The sequence below is a fragment of the Styela clava genome, chromosome 15, assembly GCF_964204865.1.
Source record: "Styela clava chromosome 15, kaStyClav1.hap1.2, whole genome shotgun sequence".
NCBI lineage: Eukaryota > Metazoa > Chordata > Ascidiacea > Stolidobranchia > Styelidae > Styela > Styela clava.
This window is the reverse complement of record NC_135264.1, coordinates 16654199-16677646: the sequence shown is the minus strand read 5'-3', so window position 1 is coordinate 16677646 and position 23448 is coordinate 16654199. Positions and strand designations below refer to the sequence as shown.

The 23448-nt window shown below is 36.8% G+C and overlaps 2 protein-coding genes across 2 annotated transcripts; one reads left to right on the top strand and one right to left on the bottom strand.

Annotated features, from left to right (window-relative positions):
* Positions 1-114: 114 nt before the first annotated feature.
* On the bottom strand, positions 115-23235 carry LOC120333670 (reticulocalbin-2-like). Its single transcript, XM_078120383.1, has 7 exons — positions 23067-23235; positions 4707-4843; positions 4175-4332; positions 3126-3365; positions 2513-2689; positions 2055-2149; positions 115-1472 (listed from the first exon to the last, which is right to left on the bottom strand). Exons 1-7 carry the CDS (start codon positions 23218-23220, stop codon positions 1273-1275), a joined length of 1161 nt encoding a protein of 386 aa, XP_077976509.1. The 5' UTR covers positions 23221-23235; the 3' UTR covers positions 115-1272.
* Positions 16085-22673, top strand: LOC120333668 (putative myosin light chain kinase DDB_G0282429). Its single transcript, XM_039401001.2, has 7 exons — positions 16085-16271; positions 16591-16696; positions 16865-16918; positions 17580-18401; positions 19285-19398; positions 19943-20005; positions 20639-22673. The coding sequence occupies exons 1-6, from the start codon at positions 16221-16223 to the stop codon at positions 19972-19974; spliced, it is 1179 nt and encodes a 392-aa protein (XP_039256935.2). The 5' UTR covers positions 16085-16220; the 3' UTR covers positions 19975-20005; positions 20639-22673.
* Positions 23236-23448: the final 213 nt, after the last annotated feature.

Sequence of the window (23448 nt, the reverse complement as noted above, 5' to 3'; positions counted from 1 at the left end):
TCGAACCCACTCACGGTAATCAGAGATGCGGTCGCGAGCGTATTCCTAACACCTAGCAAGATGAGCCACATCACCAAGCCAAGTAAAAGCATAAAAGGAAATGGACAGCACCCATAAAATGTGTTGTATTATATTATTGTCTCAAACATACAGAAACGGCAAATGTTCTTCATAAAAAATTTCATGCGGCAAATGAGGCATGCAGTGGATATAAAATGAAACGATATACAGGGTGTCCATAAAGTCCCTTTACAATTTCAATTTGTTATGAAGTCAATTATATCTAAACCAGGTTTGTTATTTTTTAATCATAATCACTAATTGTTAAGTATTTTTAATTCATTTGATAACACTTGTGAGGGCCAAATTAATATATAGTATCGATAAATTTCCTTTATATGTTTAAAAAAAATTTAAGACTTTATGGACACACCCTATAAATATGCTGACAGTGCCTTCCTTATTAGGCAAAACGAATAGAATTACAGAAATCGGTATAAAAAGTACTATAACAATGTCAAAGGCTTTCACCCAGAAGGGATGAAATGGAATATCTGTTTCAATTTTTTCATCCTGTAGCCTTTCATTGGAATAGTTTGGTGAATATTTCTTCAAACTAGGATTAGAAAAGCACCAATTTCATTATAGTAATACTGCTGTTATTTTTTACTGCATTGATGATTTTTGAATTTGAATTATCTATAACGTTGTTCAGCTAAGGAAAAACTAAAATTATTGTTATTATTTTAATTGTTTAATTTGTTATTGTTAATTATTGTTTTTTCAAGTATTTACTAAAAGCATGATCAAAGTGCGCACTTGAAAGATGTCAAGAAAGACTTGTCCCTGAGCCAAGCTACAGGCAAACCAATTGAAGATTCAAATTTCAAGGTCAGGCTAGTGGTGCCCAACCTACTGGGGTCGTTGCGTCCTACCAGAGGCGTTCAGCGCTCCGGGCCTCTGTTTATCTTTCCGGTAGTATTTATAGTGTTAATTTGATTGGTGGATTTCAAAAATTGTTTCAGATGTATGAACTTGCTAACATGCATTGATTATGACAAGATGATTGGTATTGGTAAAGAAGTTTGAAGTTTAAAGATCAAAATACCTCATAATGCTTCAATAATTGCTTTATATAATAATAAGTTCAAAGGCTACACTTCCTCATGATGTTCCAATAATTGCTTTCCGTAATAAGTTCAAAGGTCAGGGGCTAAACTTCCTAATGATGCTCCAAGAATTATTTCCCATATTAAGTTCAAAGGTCAGGGGTTAAAGTTCCTCATGATGCTTCAATAACTGTCTCCCATAATCTGTGGCATCAGAATCTACCCAGTCCACATAATTATTCAAAATTTCTTCGACTGATAATTTATCGTCGTGATCTGAGTCTGATTCTTCCATTAAATGTTCGGCTTCCTCACGTGCTAGTATGGAGTTGTCTGGCGCCATCCAGAGGACGATCTCCTCACCTGTTAGTAGAAACAGTGAAAAAATTGAAAGTTGCAAAAAATAATGATTAGTCTGCTTCCAATTAATTGCCAATAATAACCTTGTTTTGTCTGATTAAGTTAGAATAAGAACTAACAAAAGCTTACAGATATACTTCTATATACTGCTATTTCGTAAAAAAAGCTTCTGTTTTTTATTTCATTGTTTTTTAAGTAAATATGCCCAGCGATGCGATATATAGCGACAAATTGACAATGAAATTACAATAATTCGTCAATATTACAATACTTCATTTGTTCAGTGCAGGGGTGCACATTTTCATTGACGAGACATTATAACGAAATTTTGACATCTAGCTGGGCCATCCAAAAATGTGAAATGCGACTATTGCTTAACCTCACAGTAATAAACCCACTGGGCAAAAAAATTCAATGCAGCGAGAAGAATAAAAAATTCATTATTCATTTTTACCCTATGAGCTGAGTATTAAACAAGGGCCACACTAAAAGGCTTGGCCTGTTGCACACCCCTTGTTTAGTGCTTTATTTAAAGCAAATATAAAACACTTTAAAAAACAGTCATCAGTTCACTAGGGGTCTTACCCTTCAAAAGTCCATCCTTGTTGGTGTCGAATTCATGTTGAAACTTTTCCTTTTCAAAAACTGCCCATTCTGGGTCGCCTTCATCTGCTTTCTTCCTGTGAAAGGTTGAAAAATATTGAAATTGTGAATCTAATATTACCACATATGGTAGAGCAACTATTATTATGATATGAGAATAAAAAAATTTGTTGGGTGCTCGTTTGTTACCGGGCTCTGAAGTTGATATTTTGTGATAATTTTACCAAAAACTCATCACGAACAAAATCTTATAAATTAAGAATACGAGAAAATTTGTCTCTCTGAGAAAAGTTTGATATGAACGCTGAAAATAACTAGCAATAAGCTACAAATAACAGATAGTAAGACAAAAATACGTGGATATATAATTTTTTATGTATTTTTTATTTTTAATCAGCTCCATGACACCACTGCTCTACAGGCTTGAATTAAAAACTTACTGATAATCTCCGAGGAATTCTTCTAGGTCTATTGCACCATCTCTGTTCGAATCTGATGAATCTAGTACTTCTTCGATCACGATATCCCGGGTTTTTTCATGAAGTCTTGGATGTTTGAAATATTGAAACTCTTGTAAATCTAATCCTCCACTTTGGTCAAGATCAGCCACTTCAAATCTGAAAAGAAATAAGAGAGCGGTGCTTAAATAGGCTATATGGACACAAAGTCCGAAACAAAGTACTTTTCGTTCTGGTATAAATTAATCTCAAAGTTTCGTGCAGTGTCGCGTCAAATCGGAAACAAACACCACGTTTGGAGAATTAAGAACTGTGTTCCAATGAAAAAAAAAACGAACTGAAACTGTCAAGAAATTTTAGATAAGAAACTCTGGCTTGGCATAAGATTTAGCAATCTTATCAGCCTTCAGTCCATGCATAACTATTCCCATACTCGACATGGACTGGTAACCGAACGAGAGGCTGTGGTTTGCCATATGATTAAGACGTCTTATGGGCTTTGCTCTTCCCCGGGATAAATATGTAAATCCTATCTTGTCCTTTCCCAAAATATACACATAAAAATTCCATTCTAGATATTTCAAATAAAACCCACTTTCTTCTTTCCTTTTTATACGTTGCAACAAAGTCTGACCATTCATCGGATGGAGGATTGATAAAATCCGGCGAATCTTCGTTGAAATCATCTCCGTAGGAGTCGAGAGCATATTCTGACCACTGGATGGCATTGTCATTGTTTGTATCAATACCAGAGAAGGAGTTTCTTGTGTCTTCTGTTTCGAATAAATCGTAGGATCGAACCGCCCACGCTACTAGTTCATCTATTGAAACATATCTAAGAAAATGAATTAGAATTTTGAAAAGTGTTAGAATCAAGCTTGCCAACAGGGGATTCAATTTCAAAAATGTTTTGTGAACGAATTGCTGATCACAGCAAGAGCATGGCCACGGAAGAGGGGCAATTTTTTCTTATAATGACGTAATACGATGCACACTCGTGCCTTTTGCTCCGAACGAAGTAAGATAAAAGGAGTCACTGATATCCAACAATATCTTGAAGAACAGCTCTACAGACGTACCTCGCCGTCGAAGCATATCAGCGCGGATTTTCATCTATCTCGTTTGGGTTATTTCGTGAAAGAATTAATATTAGCAAGCAAGGAAATGTCCGGTTTTCAGTAAATCGATCAAAAATAGAGCAAAATGGTGTTGAAAAAGGAGTATGAATTCATGTTTTACTGCAAATGTCGCAAAATGGCATTTAAATTGTTGAAAACTTGAGGGAGGGATGGACATGTTCCCTCAGACCCCCCTGGCTACGCCTATGAATCACAGGTACCAGTAAAAAAAGTCAAGGCCCAGTACTAGCCACCACCAACAAATATGGAGCCAGTATATAATGTTTTTACACGTCTGCAAAACTTTTTTACAAATTCTTTATAGTCCTTAGTTTAGCTAATTCATAAGATATACCTATCCAACACAGAAAAATTGAAAATAACACAATAAAAAGAATTTAACATCAACTTCATTCTGCTCATGCCACTTTTATTTTTCCTGTTTGGGATGACTTTTAAATGAATAACGGAATGGAACTGCAAAACCCTGCTTTTTACAAATGCTATAAATTTTATGTTCATTTACCCATCTTTATCCGTATCAATCCTGTTTTCCACCAATTTTCTCAATTTTTCTTTTTGTTCGAGGGGGGACATATTTTCAACTGCGTCATCGTCGTCAATATCATTTTTTTCATCCCCCCATATGACATCACGGTCAAAATCTACGTTATGTTCTCCGTCCTGGAATTGAACGAAAAACTGAGAATAAAAGCCTTGTCCAGTCAATGTCCACCCATACCAGTATGGCACAGTTCCCCGATTCCAAGAATAGCCCCCACATTAAAAGACATTAATTATAACAGTGCCGACCCCTCCTTTATGAGACATTCTGGGCCTACATATTGGCATTTGAGTCGAATTCTATAAAACTGTTCATAAACATTCAACTCTAATTCCAGAGTTAAGAATGACAAAATATAAATTAACGTTATAATACTCTATTGAAAAAAGCAGAATAATTTAATGTAATATGTTTGATGAAGATGCTGCCAAGTTATGGTTCAGTACTCAAAAAAAAATTAAAATTTCTAAATTTGTACATCTATACCCCTTACCTTAATGTGACTTTCCTTTACTTTGTTGACAAATTCGTCATGATTGTCTTCACGTTTGGTTACGGTCGCTTGAATTGTAATAAGAGATACAAACAGTATGACTAAATGAAGACCTGCCATAGGTCTAATACCGGTAACTGAAAGGAGAATAGTAACAAGTTAATGGAAGAAGTTACCGTAGTATACCGGTCTCCCGGTAGGCTTATAGAAGAACAAGGATAGGATTTACATATTTATCCCGGGAGAGAGGAAAGCCGATAGGACGGCTTATCCCTATGGCGATCCACGGCCTCTCGTCCGGTTACCATTCCAAGTCGGGTATGGGATTAGTTTTTACTGTATTGTTTGTTTTCGGAAGCATGGACTTGGTGGTGGAGGAAGCCGTAACCGACCAGCGGTTACGTGAACCACCCAACGACGGCGAGGAGTCCAGCAATCCTCTCGCACATAACCATCCCTGCATGGGATTCGAACCTGCGAACCCACGCAGAGTAATTAGAGGTGCGGTGGCGAGCGTATTCCTAACGCTTAGCCCGTTGAGCCACACCGCCGCGCCTAAAGTTAATGGAAGAAGTTACCGTAGTATACCGGTCTGCCGGTAGGCTTATAGAAGTTTATTTTTTTTAATATGTGTAAAAACACAAAGGTCACCATGCAATATAATTCCCATCACATAAATGTACAATCTGACAATAGTTACGCGAAAGTGAAAATGGCAATTAGCAAATGAATATTTTACACCATTCTTCCATTACAGCATTATTGAAACATTGGCATAATACAGTAATAATTCATTAACATGTTTGCTATCATTCCTATGCCTTTCTAAATTAAGTCTGTGTTTCAAACCCCTTTTAATTTGTGCCCCCTCCTAAAAAAAAAATAAATAAACAGTTACATGATTTGTAAATAAAAATTATGCAAGTCATCAAAAAAATTTTTTTTTTAATTTTACACCTTTGCAAGGTGCTGCGTATACTGGTATATATTAATTAAATGTAGCATGTAGGATCAGACAGGATAATACGGCTTAACCATATCCATATGGCGAATCACGGCATTTGATACAGAAGCACCGGTAGGCTATGTTAGTCGTTGAGAAGCACACACGACGCTAGCTAAAAATAGAATTTCTTGATGACCTTTAACCCTAACTGATAGTTGCCATTAGGACTGGGAATGGTTACCCGGTCAACTGACATGTCTGGCATAAATCATCTTTAGAATGTACAATTCCTTTCAAAAATGATTAGTTCATCGCAAATTTATTTTCCGTGGCATTTAATTCAAATATAACTGATTATGAACATTTAATAAACGATAAAATCAGTTTTTTGGTCAAAATATATTATCCACGATTTTATTTCAAAAGCGTCTATTCAATGTCACCCAACAAGTGCGCAGTCGGTGCTGTTTTTCTTTATGATATTTCAAAGTAGAATTTGCACATACAGCACTGAAAATTTGTCACGTAAATGACATTTAATAACGGAATCAGGGTTTGCTGAAATACTTCCATGTCCGAAGCACGCAGCATATCTTACAGAAAACAGATCATGACACTATCACGATTTGTGAATAATTTCGAACGATACCATTGTGACGTAACAAGCTCAAATTATATCGCGATGCAGTTAGTTAACCGGTTATTCTGTACGTTTTAAACCTTATCCAAGGTTTTGTTTGCTCTCCTAATTTTATAATCAGTTTTTATCAATTTTTAATCGCCTTTTATGCTGATTATGGAGTCGAAATAAACTTATCTATTTTATTTCACAGGATCGCCTGATCAGACCGTCGGGTGTGGAAGTGATATTGGACGATGGAATACTGGAACAAGAAATATTTGGACTAAAATTTGGAAAGCAGGACAAACATAGATCCTTATGAGAAGATACATACAAACTTAAATCAAAACGATGCTGGTAAATTTGCCAGTAACCTTGGCCTCCCCCACGCAGGAGGGCTAAAACAGTATTTATAAAAAATAAATACAAATGATATTTAATCTAAATAAGAAATAAATTGAACATGTAATAAAATAACACATGCCAATATAAAAGTTAATAATGCGGCTCATTTAACTGGGTCAGCCGCCCCAAATTATGATAGGTTCCACTCGCCTTTTACTATCATCCAAATTAAGTGACGAGAAGGTGTGAAGTGGTAGTCGGATACAGTACCGATACCATATAGATCAGTTCACATCAGATCATGCTGGCCTTCGCGGAGTTTATCATGAAAAACTGATCGAAGCTGAGGATAATATGAACAGTCAACTGAAGGATCAACTGAAGAATCTCCCTCCCCCCGGACCCGCCTGGGTTTTTTATGTATATGTATGCCGTTCCCGAGATTCGGGCAACCCTAAAATGCGGGAAACGGGAACGACGGGAAATGCACTAAAATGCGGGAACTGCGGGAACGACGGGAAATTGCAAAAACTAAAATGCGGGAACTACGGGAATGACGGGAGCTACGGGAAATTTCACTAAAAAGCGGGAAATTTCACAAAAAGCGGGAATGACGGGAAATCGCTTTAAGGTACGGGAAATATTCCTTTTGGAGTATGTTTAGGGGAAATTGTTCTAGAAAGCGAAAGCCATGGTATATATAGGCTTGTGGGTGTATGTACGTGAAAATTTATCTAAAATGCGGGAACGACGGCAAATCGCGTTAAAGTACGGGAAATACTCATTTCAGAGTATGTTCAGAAGAAATTGCACTAGAAAATGGAAGCAATGGGAAATATACGCTTGGGTTGTGTGGATACGGAAATTTCACTAAAAGATTCTAATAATATTCGGATTCGGATAATATGTATTTGGATAATATGTATGTTAGTACAATTACTCCGTACATGCACACTCAAGTATAAACGGCACTCCGGAAGTATGTGCAACAAGATGACGCACAACTTGAACTCTAACCTGGTATACATACTATGTTCAGGTTGTGCGTCATCTTGTTGCACATACTTTGGGAGCACCCTATAAACTTGCCGTTGCTTTTGCTATTCAATGCATATTTACCCCACACATACTCTAAAATACACATTTCCCATACCCTAAAGCAAATTCCCGTCATTCCCGTCTTTTGTGAAATTTCCCGTAGTTCCCGCAATTTCAAATTGACAAATTCCCGTCGTTCCCGCAGTTCCCGCTTTTTAGTGCATTTCCCGTCGTTCCCGCAGTTCCCGCATTTTAGGGCCCTAAAATGCGGGAAACGGGAATGACAGGAAAAGTTAATAACAAGCGGGAAAATGTTACAAAAAGCGGGAATGACGGAAAATCGCTCGAAGATAAAGGAAATATGTATTATAGTACGATTACTACGTACATGCACACTTAAGAATAAACGGCACTTCGGAAGTATTTGCAACAAAATGGCGCACATCCTGAGCTTTAACCTGTTACACATACTTGGTTCAGGTTGTGCGCCATCTTGATGAACATACTTGAGAGCACTGTATAAACTTGCCGTTGCTTTCGTCCTTGAGTGAAAATTTACCTCACACATACGCTAAAATACATATTAGGGCCTATACATTCAGGGCCCTAAAATGCGGGAAACGGGAAAATTTACTAATAAGCGGGAGAATGTTACGAAATGCGTGAAAGAGGGGAAATTGCTCTCAGATAGGGAAAATATGCATTTTAGAGTGTATGTAGGGGAAATTTCACTTAATAGCGGGGAATTTCACACAAAGTGGGAATGACGGGAAATTGCTCTAAGATGGGGGAAATGGGCATTTTATTGTGTATGTACGGGAAATTGTACTAGAAGGCGAGAGCAACCGGAAATATACACTTGAATGTGTAGGTACAAGAAATTGTATTAAAAAGCGGAAATTACGGAAAATATTACTCATGAGTAGGAACTATGTGATATTTTGGGAAATTTTACTGAAAATCAAGCGGGTATAAGGGAAATTCTCTAAATAAGCGGCGATGACGGGAACAACGGTAATTGATGGCGATGACGGCAATGAAAAGCGAACGTATTGACAAATGACGGGGAGAGTCGGAAGAGTAAGAGCATCGCGTAAAAAATAAATAATATGTATTTAGCTGTTTTTTAGCTGGCGATCTAAACCGTCTTCCATTGTTTTACGTAATTTATTACGAGTGTTACTTGTAAATTTTTGTTATTCAGTGAATTGATATTTCCTGTTAACTTAGCATCATTACAGTGCTGTTTTATTTGTGTGAAGGGTGTTGCCCAATATTTTCTTATGCAAGTATAGGTTTAATGCTCCCTATAATCTGAATCTTCCTTCTGATTCTCTTTAAAGGTATTTTAGTGGAATTAACCGAATACCCTCAGAGATCAAATAGGAACGCAATGGATTGTAATGCAAAATTTTCATATAGTGTAAAGTTGTACGATCGAATTGAATTGTTCCGAACAACAGATAGTGAAATACACTTAAATCAATGATGCAACTATATGTGATGAAACGAAATTCCATGGGCCCCTCCCAAAACTTTCAACATTTTTTGAAATGCAATTTGGCGACATTTGCAGTGAGACATAAATTCTTACGACTTTGTCAACGTCAATGTGCTATATTCTTGAACGATTTACTGAAAACCGGACGTTCCCCGGCTTGCTATCAATAATCCCTTTTTCAAACGAATCAACCGATGAACCAACTTTTAACATCACACATGCATGATCTCTGTTTCTATTTGGGCGGTGTAATACCTTATGAGGGTTGTAGACGGTATAGTTTAGCTCCTGTACCTCCTATTGTAATTAGGCGACCAGTAGAGATATATTGGATTATCCCCTTGGTTTTAATTTGTTGTGGTATTCTATGATTTGTCTTGTGTGTATACAAAATTTTATTCTAGGTTAAGGTTCTGCTGTGAAATGAACGTGAAGGCCAACAGAGAGAGAGAGATTTTATTTCGCGCACCAGAAAAAACATTCATAACAATAAATGATGGCTAAAGAAAAAATACACTTCTTTCGGTATAGACTGGAAGGAGTGATACGATCATGCAGTCATCGGAGTCAGCTCCCTCCAAGTTTACGCTGATAAGTTCACAGTAAAATATGAGTATTAGAAGTGGTTAAAGTTCACGAAACATGCAAATGGTTAGTGTGGTTTGAGAGTTTTTGCATGGTTTGCGAGAAATTCACTCTGTATCCCAACCAGAATTCAACTCATGCCTTTCAACTAGCGTTTTAAAGATAAATAACTAATGATCAATATCTACTCAAAATAATAATTTCTTCTCAACAAAAGTGTAGGTAGGGTAGTGTTGTTTCCTAATATGTAACCCTTGAATATTCTATTACTCGCAGATTTATTTTCCGTTTTTCAGGTCGTTTCGTGATGATCAATTCATTGGCTAGCTTATTGAATATAAATGGTGTCTACATCAACAAAATTCGCTAATGTCTCATCCACGATAAATTTGAATTGACATCAATTGCGTCATAATAACTTAATGAAGAAATGATCCTGTTAAGTAACAATCCTAATTCCGTTATCCTTGCAGAAGTCAATATCTAAAAATTAAAAAAACCTTGGTAACCAATATATTCCTTTACCCTATCGCCCTACCCTAAATTAAATATAACAAGAGAGCTGTGCTCAAATATATGGACACGTCACAAGGTGTCGCTATTTTTATTCTGACACATAAAAAACGAATCTCTTGAAGTCCACAGAAATTTTTGAAATAAGTAAAAGTGATAGCCTTCTGGCGATAAAATTAATCTTTAACCACTGAAAATTTCAAAACAATTAGTCAAGTATTCGAAGAGAAAAGCGATTTTATCATGAATGATCAAGCAAAAGAAAAATAATAATATAATATTGAAACGATCGTTATGTCCACAAAAGTGTACAATAATCAGCTTGGCGATATATTTTTCATAAAAATTCATCTTTACTGTTCACTCCTATTTATAGAATCGATCAATTCGGCAGTGGAAAACAATATAAATTTATTAATATGGTGTGGCCAGTGATTTTTCATTTATTCATATATATTTTTTAACTACCAGTATGTAATTTATCATGTTCTTCTTACTTTATAACTTCTGTATGGTTGTGTGTGTGAGCGTGTGTGAAATATTTTAGGTGAGTGAACACGTACCACTTCTTCTTGGCAAAACCCTCCATCTTATATTCTGTGCGTTTTCAACCTTATCTAAGATTTTGTTTGCTCTCCTGATATCATAATCGGTTTTTATTTATTGATGAGGTCGGAATAAACTTATATTTATTAATCGTGATAGATGAAACGCGCGCTACATAGCTTGGACAATTTCGAAAGCGCAGCCTGCCATGTCTTAGCAGGCTACATATGAATTGACTTTATAAGATGCTTTTCTTGCTGTTGTGGAAATAAAAACGATTTCCGCAGGAATCTTATGCTGTACATAGATTTCTTGTTCTTCCCGAATCTCGCATTTTATTGTAATGTCCTGTATAAAAACACCTAAATATAAACTTCCTGTTTTACAGCGATTTTCTCAATCTTCCCGCCTTTTCCGTTCTTCCCACCATTTTCAATACTTACGTATTTTGTTGCAATTTTCTATATAAAACACCTAAATACTTATTTTCCGCATTCCCGAGATATTCTTACTCTTCCCGCCTTTTCCGCCATTTTCAATACTTACGTATTTTGTTTCGATTTTCTATATAAAACACCTGAATACTTATTTTCCGCATTCCCGCGATATTCTTACTCTTCCCGCATTTCTCCGCTCTTCCCGCTATTTTCAATACTTACGTATTTTTTGCCCTTTTCTATATAAAACACCTGAATACTTATTTTCCGCATTCCCGCCATATTCTCACTCTTCCCGTCTTTTCCGCAATTTTCCGCTCTTCCCACCATTTTCAAGACTTACGTATTTTGTTGCAATTTTCTATATAAAACAACTAAATACCTATTTTCCGCATTCCCGAGATATTCTTACTCTTCCCGCCTTTTCCGCAATTTTCCGCTCTTCCCGCCATTTTCAATACTTACATATTTTGTTGTAATTTTCTATATAAAACAGCTAAATACATATTATTTATTTTTTACGCGATGCTCTTACTCTTCCGACTCTCCCCGTCATTTGTCAATACGTTCGCTTTTCATTGCCGTCATCGCCATCAATTACCGTTGTTCCCGTCATCGCCGCTTATTTAGAGAATTTCCCTTATACCCACCCAATTTTCAGTGAAATTTCCCAAAATATCACATAGTTCCTACTCATGAGTATTATTTTCCGTAATTTCCGCTTTTCAATACAATTTCTTGTACCTACACATTCAAGTGTATATTTCCCGTTGCTCTCGCCTTCTAGTACAATTTCCCGTACATACACAATAAAATGCCCATTTCCCCAATCTTAGAGCTATTTCCCGTCGTTCCCACTTTGTGTGAAATTCCCCGCTATTTAGTGAAATTTCCCCTACATACACTCTAAAATGCATATTCTCCCTATCTGAGAGCAATTTCCCCTCTTTCCCGTATTTCATAACATTCTCCCGCTTATTAGTAAATTTTCCCGTCATTAGGGCCCTAAAATGCGGGAAACGGGAACGACGGGAAATGCACTAAAAAACGGGACCTGCGGGAACGACGGGAATTTGTCAATTTGAAATTGCGGGAACTACGGGAAATTTCACAAAAGACGGGAATGACGGGAATTTGCTGTAGGGTATGGGAAATATGTATTTTAGAGTATGTGTGAGGTAAATTTTCACTGAAGGGCGAAAGTAACGGCAAGTTTATACAGTGCTCCCGAGTATGTTCATCAAGATGGCGCACAACCTGAACCAAGTATGTGTACCAGGTTAAAGCTCAGGCTGTGCGCCATTTTGTTGCAAATACTTCCGAAGTGCCGTTTATTCTTAAGTGTGCATGTACGTAGTAATCGTACTATAATACATATTTCCTTTATCTTCGAGCGATTTTCCGTCATTCCCGTTTTTTGTAACATTTTTTCGCTTGTTATTAACGTTTCCCGTCATTCCCGTTTCCCGCATTTTAGGGCCCTAAAATGCGGGAACTGCGGGAACGACTGGAAATGCACTAAAAAGCGGGAACTGCGGGAACGACGGGAGTTTGTCAATTTGAAATTGCGGGAACTACGGGAAATTTCACAAAAGACGGGAATGACGGGAATTTGCTTTAGGGTATGGGAAATATGTATTTTAGAGTATGTGTGGGGTAATTTTGCATTGAATAGCAAAAGCAACGGCAAGTTTATACGGCGCTCCCGAAGTATGTGCAACAAGATGACGCACAACCTGAACATAGTATGTATACCAGGTTAGGGTTCAGGTTGTGCGTCATCTTGTTGCACATACTTCCGGAGTGCCGTTTATACTTGAGTGTGCATGTACGGGGTAATTGTACTAACATACATATTATCCGAATACATATTATCCGAATCTGAATATTATTAGAATCCTTTAGTGAAATTTCCGTATCCACACAACCCAAGCGTATATTTCCCGTTGCTTCCATTTTCTAGTGCAATTTCTTCTAAACATACTCTGAAATGAGTATTTCCCGTACTTTAACGCGATTTGCCGTCGTTCCCGCATTTTGATAAATTTTCACGTACATACACCCCCAAACGTATATTAACCATTGCTTTCGTTTTCTAGAACAATTTCCCCTAAACATACCCAAAATGAATATTTCCCGTACCTTAAAGCGATTTCCCGTCATTCCCGCTTTTTGTGAATTTTCCCGCTTTTTAGTGAAATTTCCCGTAGTTCCCGCATTTTAGTTTTTGCAATTTCCCGTCGTTCCCGCAGTTCCCGCATTTTAGTGCATTTCCCGTAGTTCCCGTCGTTCCCGTTTCCCGCATTTTAGGGTTGCCCCCGAGATTCGTCGGACCCAAAAAGGCGTCCGATATGCATCATTGCACAAGGTGTCTCCACTTGGTTTATAGTCACTTTGGTATTTAGTTCTGCAAATCTAAGTCTTTGTTTCAAAGGGCTTTCCGGGTATTAGTACCGGTACCGGTGTTTTATTTTACAATTTGCATAAGATAGATAGTTAAACTAATAAATTTTTTATGTTTTCATGATTATAATTAATGCTAATGAATAAATATTGTATTAACGATTAATGTTCAATATACGGTACATACTGGATATACCAATGGACTACCGGTATTATATGGAAAAATGGACTATTATGGAACAACTAGGCTACTCTGCTGATGATGTATTTGTTTTGTCACTTGTATACACTTATTTATTGATATCCCTATATTATTTTATTTATTCTTTAATTATTGATTAATCCACATTGTGGAAACATTAAAAAAAAAAAAAAGATAGATAGATTTTGAGTTGTAATGTTTTGTTTTGTCATAGTTGGTTTTGCTCTTGGGTTGGCTTTATCCGACTGTAAACTTAGTCAGCTTTAAATTCGATTTGAATATCATAAATTCACGTCTGCAAATAAAAGTGGGGTCTAGTATAGTTTAGTACCACAGGTACTTTCAGTCCAGTCTGGATTTCATGGCCTTTTTGAACGAGAAATCGGGCGTGCAATCAGAAATTCCCGCGTGCAAATAAGAATTCCTGGCGTGCAATTATAGCTCACGACGTGCAAAACAACTGCACTCGCGTGCAACTGACTTTGACATCAGATACCTCTCAATACATCCGCGTAAAATTACCGATATCGGATAAAAAATACGTTGAATCAGAGAAAAAATGGACGTTTGACCTTTGACCCCAAACATTATTTCTACAGTTTGTCGCTAATTTTGAGAGTGTTTGTGCGACTTTGGATACCGGTACTGTTCAGTACATCCGCGTAAAATTATTGGATAAAAAATACGTTGAACCAGAGCAAAATGGACATACTTTGTCATTAATTTTGGTAGTGTTTTTACGTAGAATTAATGGATAAAAAATACGTCAAATTAGAGCAAAATGGACGTTTGACCTTTGACCCCAAACATTATTTTCATACTTTGTCACTAATTTTGGGAGTGTTTGAGCAACTTTAGATACCGGTACTGTTCAGTACATTCGTGTAAAATTATTGTATGAAAAATACGCTGAATCAGAGCCGTACTTGGCCATTGGTGCGGAGGCGATCTTTTCGTCCATAACTATTCTCACGGGATTCCTATTTCCTATCATTCAACACGATATGGACCTTTCCCCGAGCATCGACTTCCTTGTTTACTTCGTGACATTGGCCAATCAGCAAGATGCAAAAAAGGACGTAACAATGAGAGGAATTTTTCGCGGGTCAAAGGTTGGGGAAAGGTCCATGGTCTTTTTGCTTCGCAATATTTCGATCAGACCAAATCTTGCAGGCTGGTATTTGTCGACAATTGTGGAGTTATAATATTTTGGCATCTTTATATTACTGGATTATTGATTTTAAAACCATTTAAACCGATTTACATTGGTGAGCAGTTGCAAATTTTCGGCGTGCAAAATTGATTTCGCTCGCGTGCATTTTTGCGGAGCGCTGGCGCCCTCGGGCGTGCACCTGCCATGGAATCCAGTCTGGCTTTCAGTGGGCGTAGCATAACGAATTTTGCATATGTTATTCCTAACCCCCACCTGACTATGCCATCCGAAAATTACGTCACTACGACGTCGCCATCACATCATAGGTCTCGCCAAAGTATAATTACGATCGCCCAAAATGACATCTGCGCCGCCGATAACGAACTCGTTAAAGCCGGCGATCTCTCTCCTATCGTGATCGTTGTGACGAGAAACCGAGAGTCATAGCTTGCTCCATTTCTAATGCTCTTCTGCGCGTTTTGGACGACCATTCGCATACCTAGTGGGCATTATTACGCCACTGTGACGTCGAAATGACGTATTTTTTGGGTAACGTAGTCAGGTGAGGGTTAGGATTGACATATGCAAAAATTGTTGAGCCAGGCCAACTAGAAGTGCATGTGGTACTAAACTATACCAGACCCTAAAAGAGTACCGTAACTCACGATGTTGTGGGTGCCAATTCCGCTAAATATAAAAATTCTGTCTTAAATTGTATTTGGGATAGTGAATACAGAAATAATTTACTATACCCACTTCTAATGTTTACAATCTGACAATGCAATTAATATTGTTTACTATGCAATTAGTTTTTAGCGTTTTTATTTGTGGATATGCGAGTGAATTAATTTAATAATTTCAGGTGAGTGAGCACGTACCAATCCTTTTTGGCAAAACCTTCCGTCTCGTATTTTGTATGTTACCGTACGTTTCAAACCTTATCTAAGGTTTTGTTCGCTCTCCTGATTTCATAATCATTTTTATTTGTTTTTTATATATTATTTTATTGCAATATTATTTAAACTTATACCGGTACCTACCATCCACAGTAACGTAGGTACCGTACCTCTGCACCTAGATTATAAGACGAATTATTTTGATTTTCAGATTTAAGTTTATGAAATCATGTACCAGTGGCGGTAGGCTACCGGTATACCAGTACCAATATGTTCCTGTTCCAAAGTCTCATTTTCATAGTTCCCGGTTAACTAATTGCTCGAAATATGGAATCACAAACAGGCACATCTGGGACTATAGAACCAGGATATAGAGAAGTGAGTGAGTTATTATATTCAATTGTGTAATTTTAGATGAATCGACTCGGCGGTGTAGTGCACCATTCTAATACGCTTGCCATCACACCTCTGATTAGTGATTACCCAGCGTGGGTTCGTAGGTTCGAATTCTATGGGGGAAAAGAGTTTAAAATATGAAACATATTATCTCACCATCACACACAAACACAAAGAATTACGCAAAACACCAATCTAGTTAAACAAGGCTAGTACTATCTTGCAACTACCTGCCATTGATTCAATGGTATAGAAACATTGGGGTATAATCAAGGCTAGTTAAAACATTTCTGTTTTACAGGAAAAAAAGGAAATTAACCAGAAAATTGGAAATGTTCAAGCAGGAATATTTGTTGGCCATCAAGTCAACAACTATGCACCAACACAGAACTCACTAAGTCACGAAGGTATAGTTCTGCTTTTTCAGGCACTCGTTTTATTCAGATGAAAACTAGTTACTTTTTATTATTTATGGACACATTTTTATATTTCCTTCGATATCGTTCTTTTCTACTTTGGCTTGAAATTTGCTCATGTGTTCGTATAATTGAGTATTGCTCTCTTGTTTATCACAGGGCAAAGGTCAAGTAGCAATGATGAAAATGTTCAAAGTGACAATCCTGTGCCGGGTAGGATGGAATTTACATATTCATTCCTGGGAAGACAAAAGTCGATAAGACGGCTTAACTATACATATGGCGAACCATGACCTCTCGTCCGGTTACCAGTCCTAGTCGGGTATGGGATTTGTTAGCGCGTTATTAGTATTCAGAGCAAGAATTTGAATGGGGGTTTATTCTTTAAAAAATGTTTTATTCCCAAATTTTGAGCTTTTTTGTGCCATGAGCAAAGCTTTGTACAGCCAGTCACTGATATGTGGGAATTGTTAATTTCAAAAAAGGAATTGTGTAACCGCTGGTGTGTCATGGGCGTAGCCAGGAATCTTTGAAAGGGGATTCTGAAATTTGTAATTGCCAAGTTGTAACTTAATAGCTATCAGGTCCACGGGAAGCTGGAAAACATGCAATTTTCAAGAATCTAAAAAAACATTTCAAGCTAAGAAAAATTGTTATGTATGATATAGAAAAATGCTTGGTGTTGAATCCGAGACGGTATGCCACTCTTACAATGAAATGTGCATGATTTGCCAACTACGACGCAAAAAACAAACAATTTTCACGAAACTAAAATATTTTATGCCAATCTTACAATGAAATTTGCATGATTTGCCAACTACGATGCAAAAAACAAACAATTTTCACAAAATTGAAAAAAAAATTTTCATTTCAGATTCAATCAAACTGGCAGATTCCATCTTTCTTCTTCACAAGGAGTCAATTTCTCGCTATGGGACCGTTTTCAGGGGGGTAAAAATTTTCAAAAACTCTGAAAAACAAAAAATAGCTATAAAAACTCTCAAATTTAATGAGCAAAACGATAAAGAAGCAAAAATACTTGTAAAACTTTGTCCCCATTCTAACGTTGCTAATATTATAGAATCTGGAGTTTATTGCTTGGGACCTATTAAGCACAATTTCATTGCAATGGAATTGTGCGGCTCTCAAAATTTGGCCGAATATATAAAAGAAAAAAAAAGTCAAAGTTCGAAAGTAAAATCTCGACAAACACAACAACTTGTGGACGGTATTGCTCACATTCATAAAAACGAAGTTATTCATCGTGATTTAAAACCTGACAACGTGCTTCTATCTCCTGACGGAAACTATCTCAAAATTATCGACTTTGGTCTCAGTAAAGAACTAAGTAGCGGTCATTCTGTGACAAATTTAAGCACTTTACGTGTTGGCACTGATGGCTGGAGGGCCCCAGAAACATACAACTCAAACGTAATTTCTAAAGCAACTGATGTTTACTCCCTGGCCCTTGTTATATATTACATTGAGACTGATGGGCATCACCCATTTGGTGATGACCCAGATGATTGGAATGCTAATATCAAGAAGAATCGTGGGTTGGATTTAAGCAAACTACAAGATAAGACCGAGATTGTGGACTTACTAAGATGGATGCTGAGGTTTAAGCAACGAGAAAGACCGACAATAGAGCAAGTCCAGAAGCATAAATACTTGGGCGGATCTATATCAGCTCCTGGTAAGCAATGCGGAGGCTGTAATTTGAGTGTCGACTTATTAAAATCTCTAACCAGTGGTGGGAACCCTTTGAAGAGTCATGATAATCAACGATGTCTCTCAATCGAAAATGGCAAGAAAATAAGAAACGATTGTAAACTTACGAACAAGGCCCTGTAAAAGCACTCACATATAAGTAAAGAGCTTTTATGGGAAAAACCAAACGCTTTCTGGTTCCCAATCGCCTACCTAATTTATCACAACCTGGCAGGCCGCAACCAGCGGGAAAATTTTTTTTAATATAAGTGATTACCTTCTGCTATGAAGAAACAATAACTCATTACACTTTCACTTCTAAAATATATTTTGGGCAATATTTATGCCGCTAGACTTTTAATTGTGTTGAGGATGCGATCTTTAAAAATGTGATGTGAAAACATGCCAAGACTATAGACTAGGAATAATCCGGCCCATGACTGAATTATAGTAACAAAACAGCTGTTTTGACGATTATTTACGTAACAGAATTTATTGTGAGACCCATGTAGGCTGAATTATATTTCAACATGGCAAGTATATAATTAGACAAATGGCTACAAAACGCAGAAAACTTAATGCTAAGTGCAAAGGGTTCAATGGCGCCGAAAATATCAAATGTATTTTTTTGAGATGCAATGCAATGAGGAAATAAATCTATATTCTATGTAAGAGATGTATCAATGCTTGATTTTAAAAAGTATCATCCATTTAGATTGCAACTTTCTCAAAATTTGTGCGGCCTGCCAATGACTTGCAACCCTTAATTTTGGCCCGCGAGCGACAAAAGGTTGCCGACCACTGCCATAGACTCAAATTTTCGATTTGCTTTATCAAGAATTAACCGAGTGAAAATTTCAAATTTGTAGATTTTGGGAAGAGTCTTCAAAGCCGAAAATCACTGGAGATAGAAAACAAAGAATTGCAAGAAAAATTAAAACAAGCGGAGATGGAGATAAAGGTGTCGGAAATGAAAAGACGAGGTGGGTAAATTAAATGGAGCACATTTGAATTCACTGGTTACTTTTTGTTATAAAAAATTCACTCAAAATATGCTCATCTCAGAGTAAGGTCACTGATAACTGCTGAGACGTAAAGGAGACCCATTTATGAATTATGGGTGACAGCAGAAATGCCGGCACTTCCGTACGATGTGAATTGTAAATCAAGATGGTGTACACTGGAACATAGTATTTGTACCAGGTTAGGGTTAGGCCATTATTTTATTCCAATTTTCCTTATTTTAGTTCAATTATAGGTTCGGTGACTACCTAAGTGAATCCCGTAGTATTTGTACCTGAAAGTACGGCCTAACCCTAACCTGGTACACATACTACATTTCGGTGTTCACCATCTTAGTTCACACACTACGATAGTACTGAAATGCCAAAATCTACCGAGACTATACTGATATAAATGGCTAAATAAAAGTGAAAATAACTCATTTCTGGGTGCACTATATAAATTGATGGTGTAATTAATTACTGATTGGCATTCAAGTGAATACATTTGCAACTGTTTACACAGCCGATCGCTCAAAATTCTCTCACAATCATTAAACGGTTGAAGAGCTGACAGACAATACAAACGGTAAGTTTTATTTTGCAAAATTTTGTGGAAATTTAAAAGCCTGGATTCGAAAGCTGAGGTAAAATCATATTGCCTACGTTATTCGCATGTTGCGCCGTTATTGTTAGATGCAACACTCAAATCAGTGGGTCTTTGTTAGATCTTTAGCTAATGTCACAACTCACAGTTTGATACAGTTTGAATAGTTTATAATTAAGACGTGAATATGTATCACAATATTTTCTAATAAGTACAGAATATCACACACAATTACAGGGTTGTAATTGCCTCCTATAACAATTTTAATATCTGGACAGTAAAAAATAATGTAACATTTTTTCTCCAAAACTATCAAATTCTCTCTGGTCAGGAAACTTTACACACTTTTATGGGAATCCTCTAAAGCGGGGCTGCTATGCAAGAATTCCTTTCTAAGTTACCACATTCAATTTTCCGCGCTCTCGAAGTAAGCGATCGAAGATGGCGGGAATTGGAATGTAGTATGTGTACCAGGTTAGAGTTAGGCCATAATTTCAGGTACAAATATTACGGTAGTCATTATACTGGTGAAATTGGAACAAAATTATGGCCTAACCCTAACCTGGTACACGTACTTCGGCATTACCCAATTTTCTAACACAATTATATTTTCAGATGACAATGAAGACTTCCGATACATAAACGAAGTTTCGTCATCATCCTCATTTCCCCAAAAATAATACCAACTTGAGCTAACCCAAAAAATTAGTGGTGAACCTTTAAAGTAGGAGTGTGCTACCTGCGGCCCACAAGGAAAAATTGTGCGGCCCACGGAGAACTGCCAATCTTGAATGGTGTGTGGTTCTCGAAACGAGTATTTAAATTAGTTTAATCTGGTTTGTGCGAGTAATACCAATCCCTTAGCGTTTCGTGCCTGCAACTACTAGAAAGCCCATGTTAAATAAAGGTGCGGCCCGCGGCTTCACTTCATTATTAGCTTTAAAGAATAACTTAAATCCGTGTGACATATTGTGCCGGGCTTGAGATATCGTTCAACATGTCACAAATCAAACAATTGAGCAATTTTAACTTTCTAAGTTTGTTTAATAAATCACAATTTTATACTTTCATGTAATATACTTTTTTTGATTTTTGCAATTTCAAGTTGCTGCTGTAATTTCATGACTGAAGAGCAATCCAATTTTTTATGAATTCTAGCTAAAAAAAAAATTTTTGATTTACTATAATTTACTTCAAATATTGCTGCATTTATATTTTTTTGCACTTTCATACATATTCCAGTATATTAATTTCATATTATTCCATATTATTGCAGTAACCTTAGTTTTTACTTTTTGCTAATCTATGTCGTTTTGTGTGTGTTCTTGTTGAAGTTGTTGCGAACTCCCCCTATTGGTGCATCGTCTAAGCCAGTGGTCCGCAACCTTTTTTTCAAATAAATTCTTCACTTTACCTATTGGGATCTTTTAATTCCGTCAGTCCTCGTTACTCAGAAAAAAAAATCTTTCCGTTATTTTCCGTTGTTAGTTCAATTATGAAGGGATTTTCACGTAGTAAATACAAGCACAATAAATGTTTTTCGTTATTTGCTCGGGTATTGATACGCACACAATAAATTCCCCCATTACCTATTTCGATTACTTAATTCCGTCCGTCCTCATTATGCATAAAAAAAATTACCCGTAGTGTATGCACCAAGTCAGGGTTAGGCCATAATTTTATTCCAATTTCCCTTGTTGAATGAAGTATGAATAGCTCTCAAAGTGTGCTATATTTAAATAATATTCGAGTATTGAATTAATTACCATATTACTTTCCCAGGTGGGAAACACAGGTATGCATTAGGGATGGGCAAAATTTTTTCTCGAGACCGAATAATCGGGGCTCCCGAAGTATGCGAACCAAGATGGCGGACATCGGAATGTAATATGTGTACTAGGTTAGAGTTAGGCCATAATTTTAGGTATAAATACTACGGGAGGCTCTTGGCTAGTCTTCGAACTGATAATAGGACTAAAATTAGAAAGAAATTATCGCCTTACCCATGTTACGTTCCGATGTCCGCCATCTTGGTTCGCATACTTCGGGAGCACCCAATAATCAGTATTGCACCAACCAACTTATTCAAATAACTTTCAGCATTCCTATGTAACATTATAGTTCATGTAAAAAAAATTTAGACTGCAATTTCTACGTTATTAAATTTTGTTACTCTATGCTATTTTCTGTGTGTTCTTCAAGTGGTGGGTATCGATTTCGTACTTGTGTTTGCCCTCTTTGTGAAAGGTGTTAAGGAGCAATGTAATTATCTCTATACTCTGAATTTTTCTACACAGCATATTTATGTGCCTTTCTCTCTAAAGAAGGCAACACACAAGCTTGCTTACCAAAATTATACATTCATGGCAAGAAGGCGGGCTTGGAACTAAAAATCTCAAAAAACGTGCTATTCCTAAGTGCCTTATGTGTTAAGGTTGGCTTGGTATTTTTAGCGTAATGTCAACGCATTCAAGTGTTCCCATTAATTTTTATTACAGTAATTATATAAAAAATTGCAAAAATATATCATTATTATTTTAAACATGACATATTGTATTTTTTGCTTTTTGGTGATTGCCTTATATTTTATTCATTTGACAAATGTACTTTAGAAGGAATCTGCGAATAAATGTTGAAAATAACCATTTTTAAGATTTCGTGCTGTTTTATACAAATATTAGAGGACACCATGTTTTACCTATGTCCCCCAATAAGGTTTAGTAGTGAAAAGGGTTATTTCGGGGAGAGGCTCCCATAGTATGTGTACAGGTTAGGGTTAATTTTATGCCGATTTTCCCTTTTTTAGTTTTTTCAGGAGTTCGGGACAGTCTGTGTTAGCCAAGTGAATATACCCCCTGCAGTCCCTTTACACAACTTGACGTAAAGTAGGCGAACAAAATTAGTTTCCTCCATATTGGTACAAACACTTCTGGAGGCGAAGATAGGCTCCATAACACTGGGTCATAAAATATACTTCGTTTAACTTCTGACAAGAAAAAATATAAAATCAAACAACTATCCTGCATTACTGAATTCTACTTACAATGATTTCTACAAATTCTTCCTTCAGCATATTCTGCTTCATAGGTTTGTAGATCAAGGTCTGAAGCAGGGTTTCCCAAAGCGAAGTCTGTGATAAATGCACTGAGGGTCCGCAACGATATGAAAAGAGTCTGAAATATATACAAATAGATCATCAGCTTATCGAATTGCCGTTAGCCTGCCAGTATTCAACGTTAATACGTATTGATCCAGACTTTCGTGAGTTTTAATTCATCAAAGGAAACATTATTCTTCCTCGAGGGTTAGGCACATAAATTGATTCGGCATAAGTTCGGGGGTTCGTCAAAAATAAGATTGATAAACAGTAGTCCGCATCCCAAAAAGTTTGAGAAACCCTGGTGTTGAGGTTGTTATTAAACGCT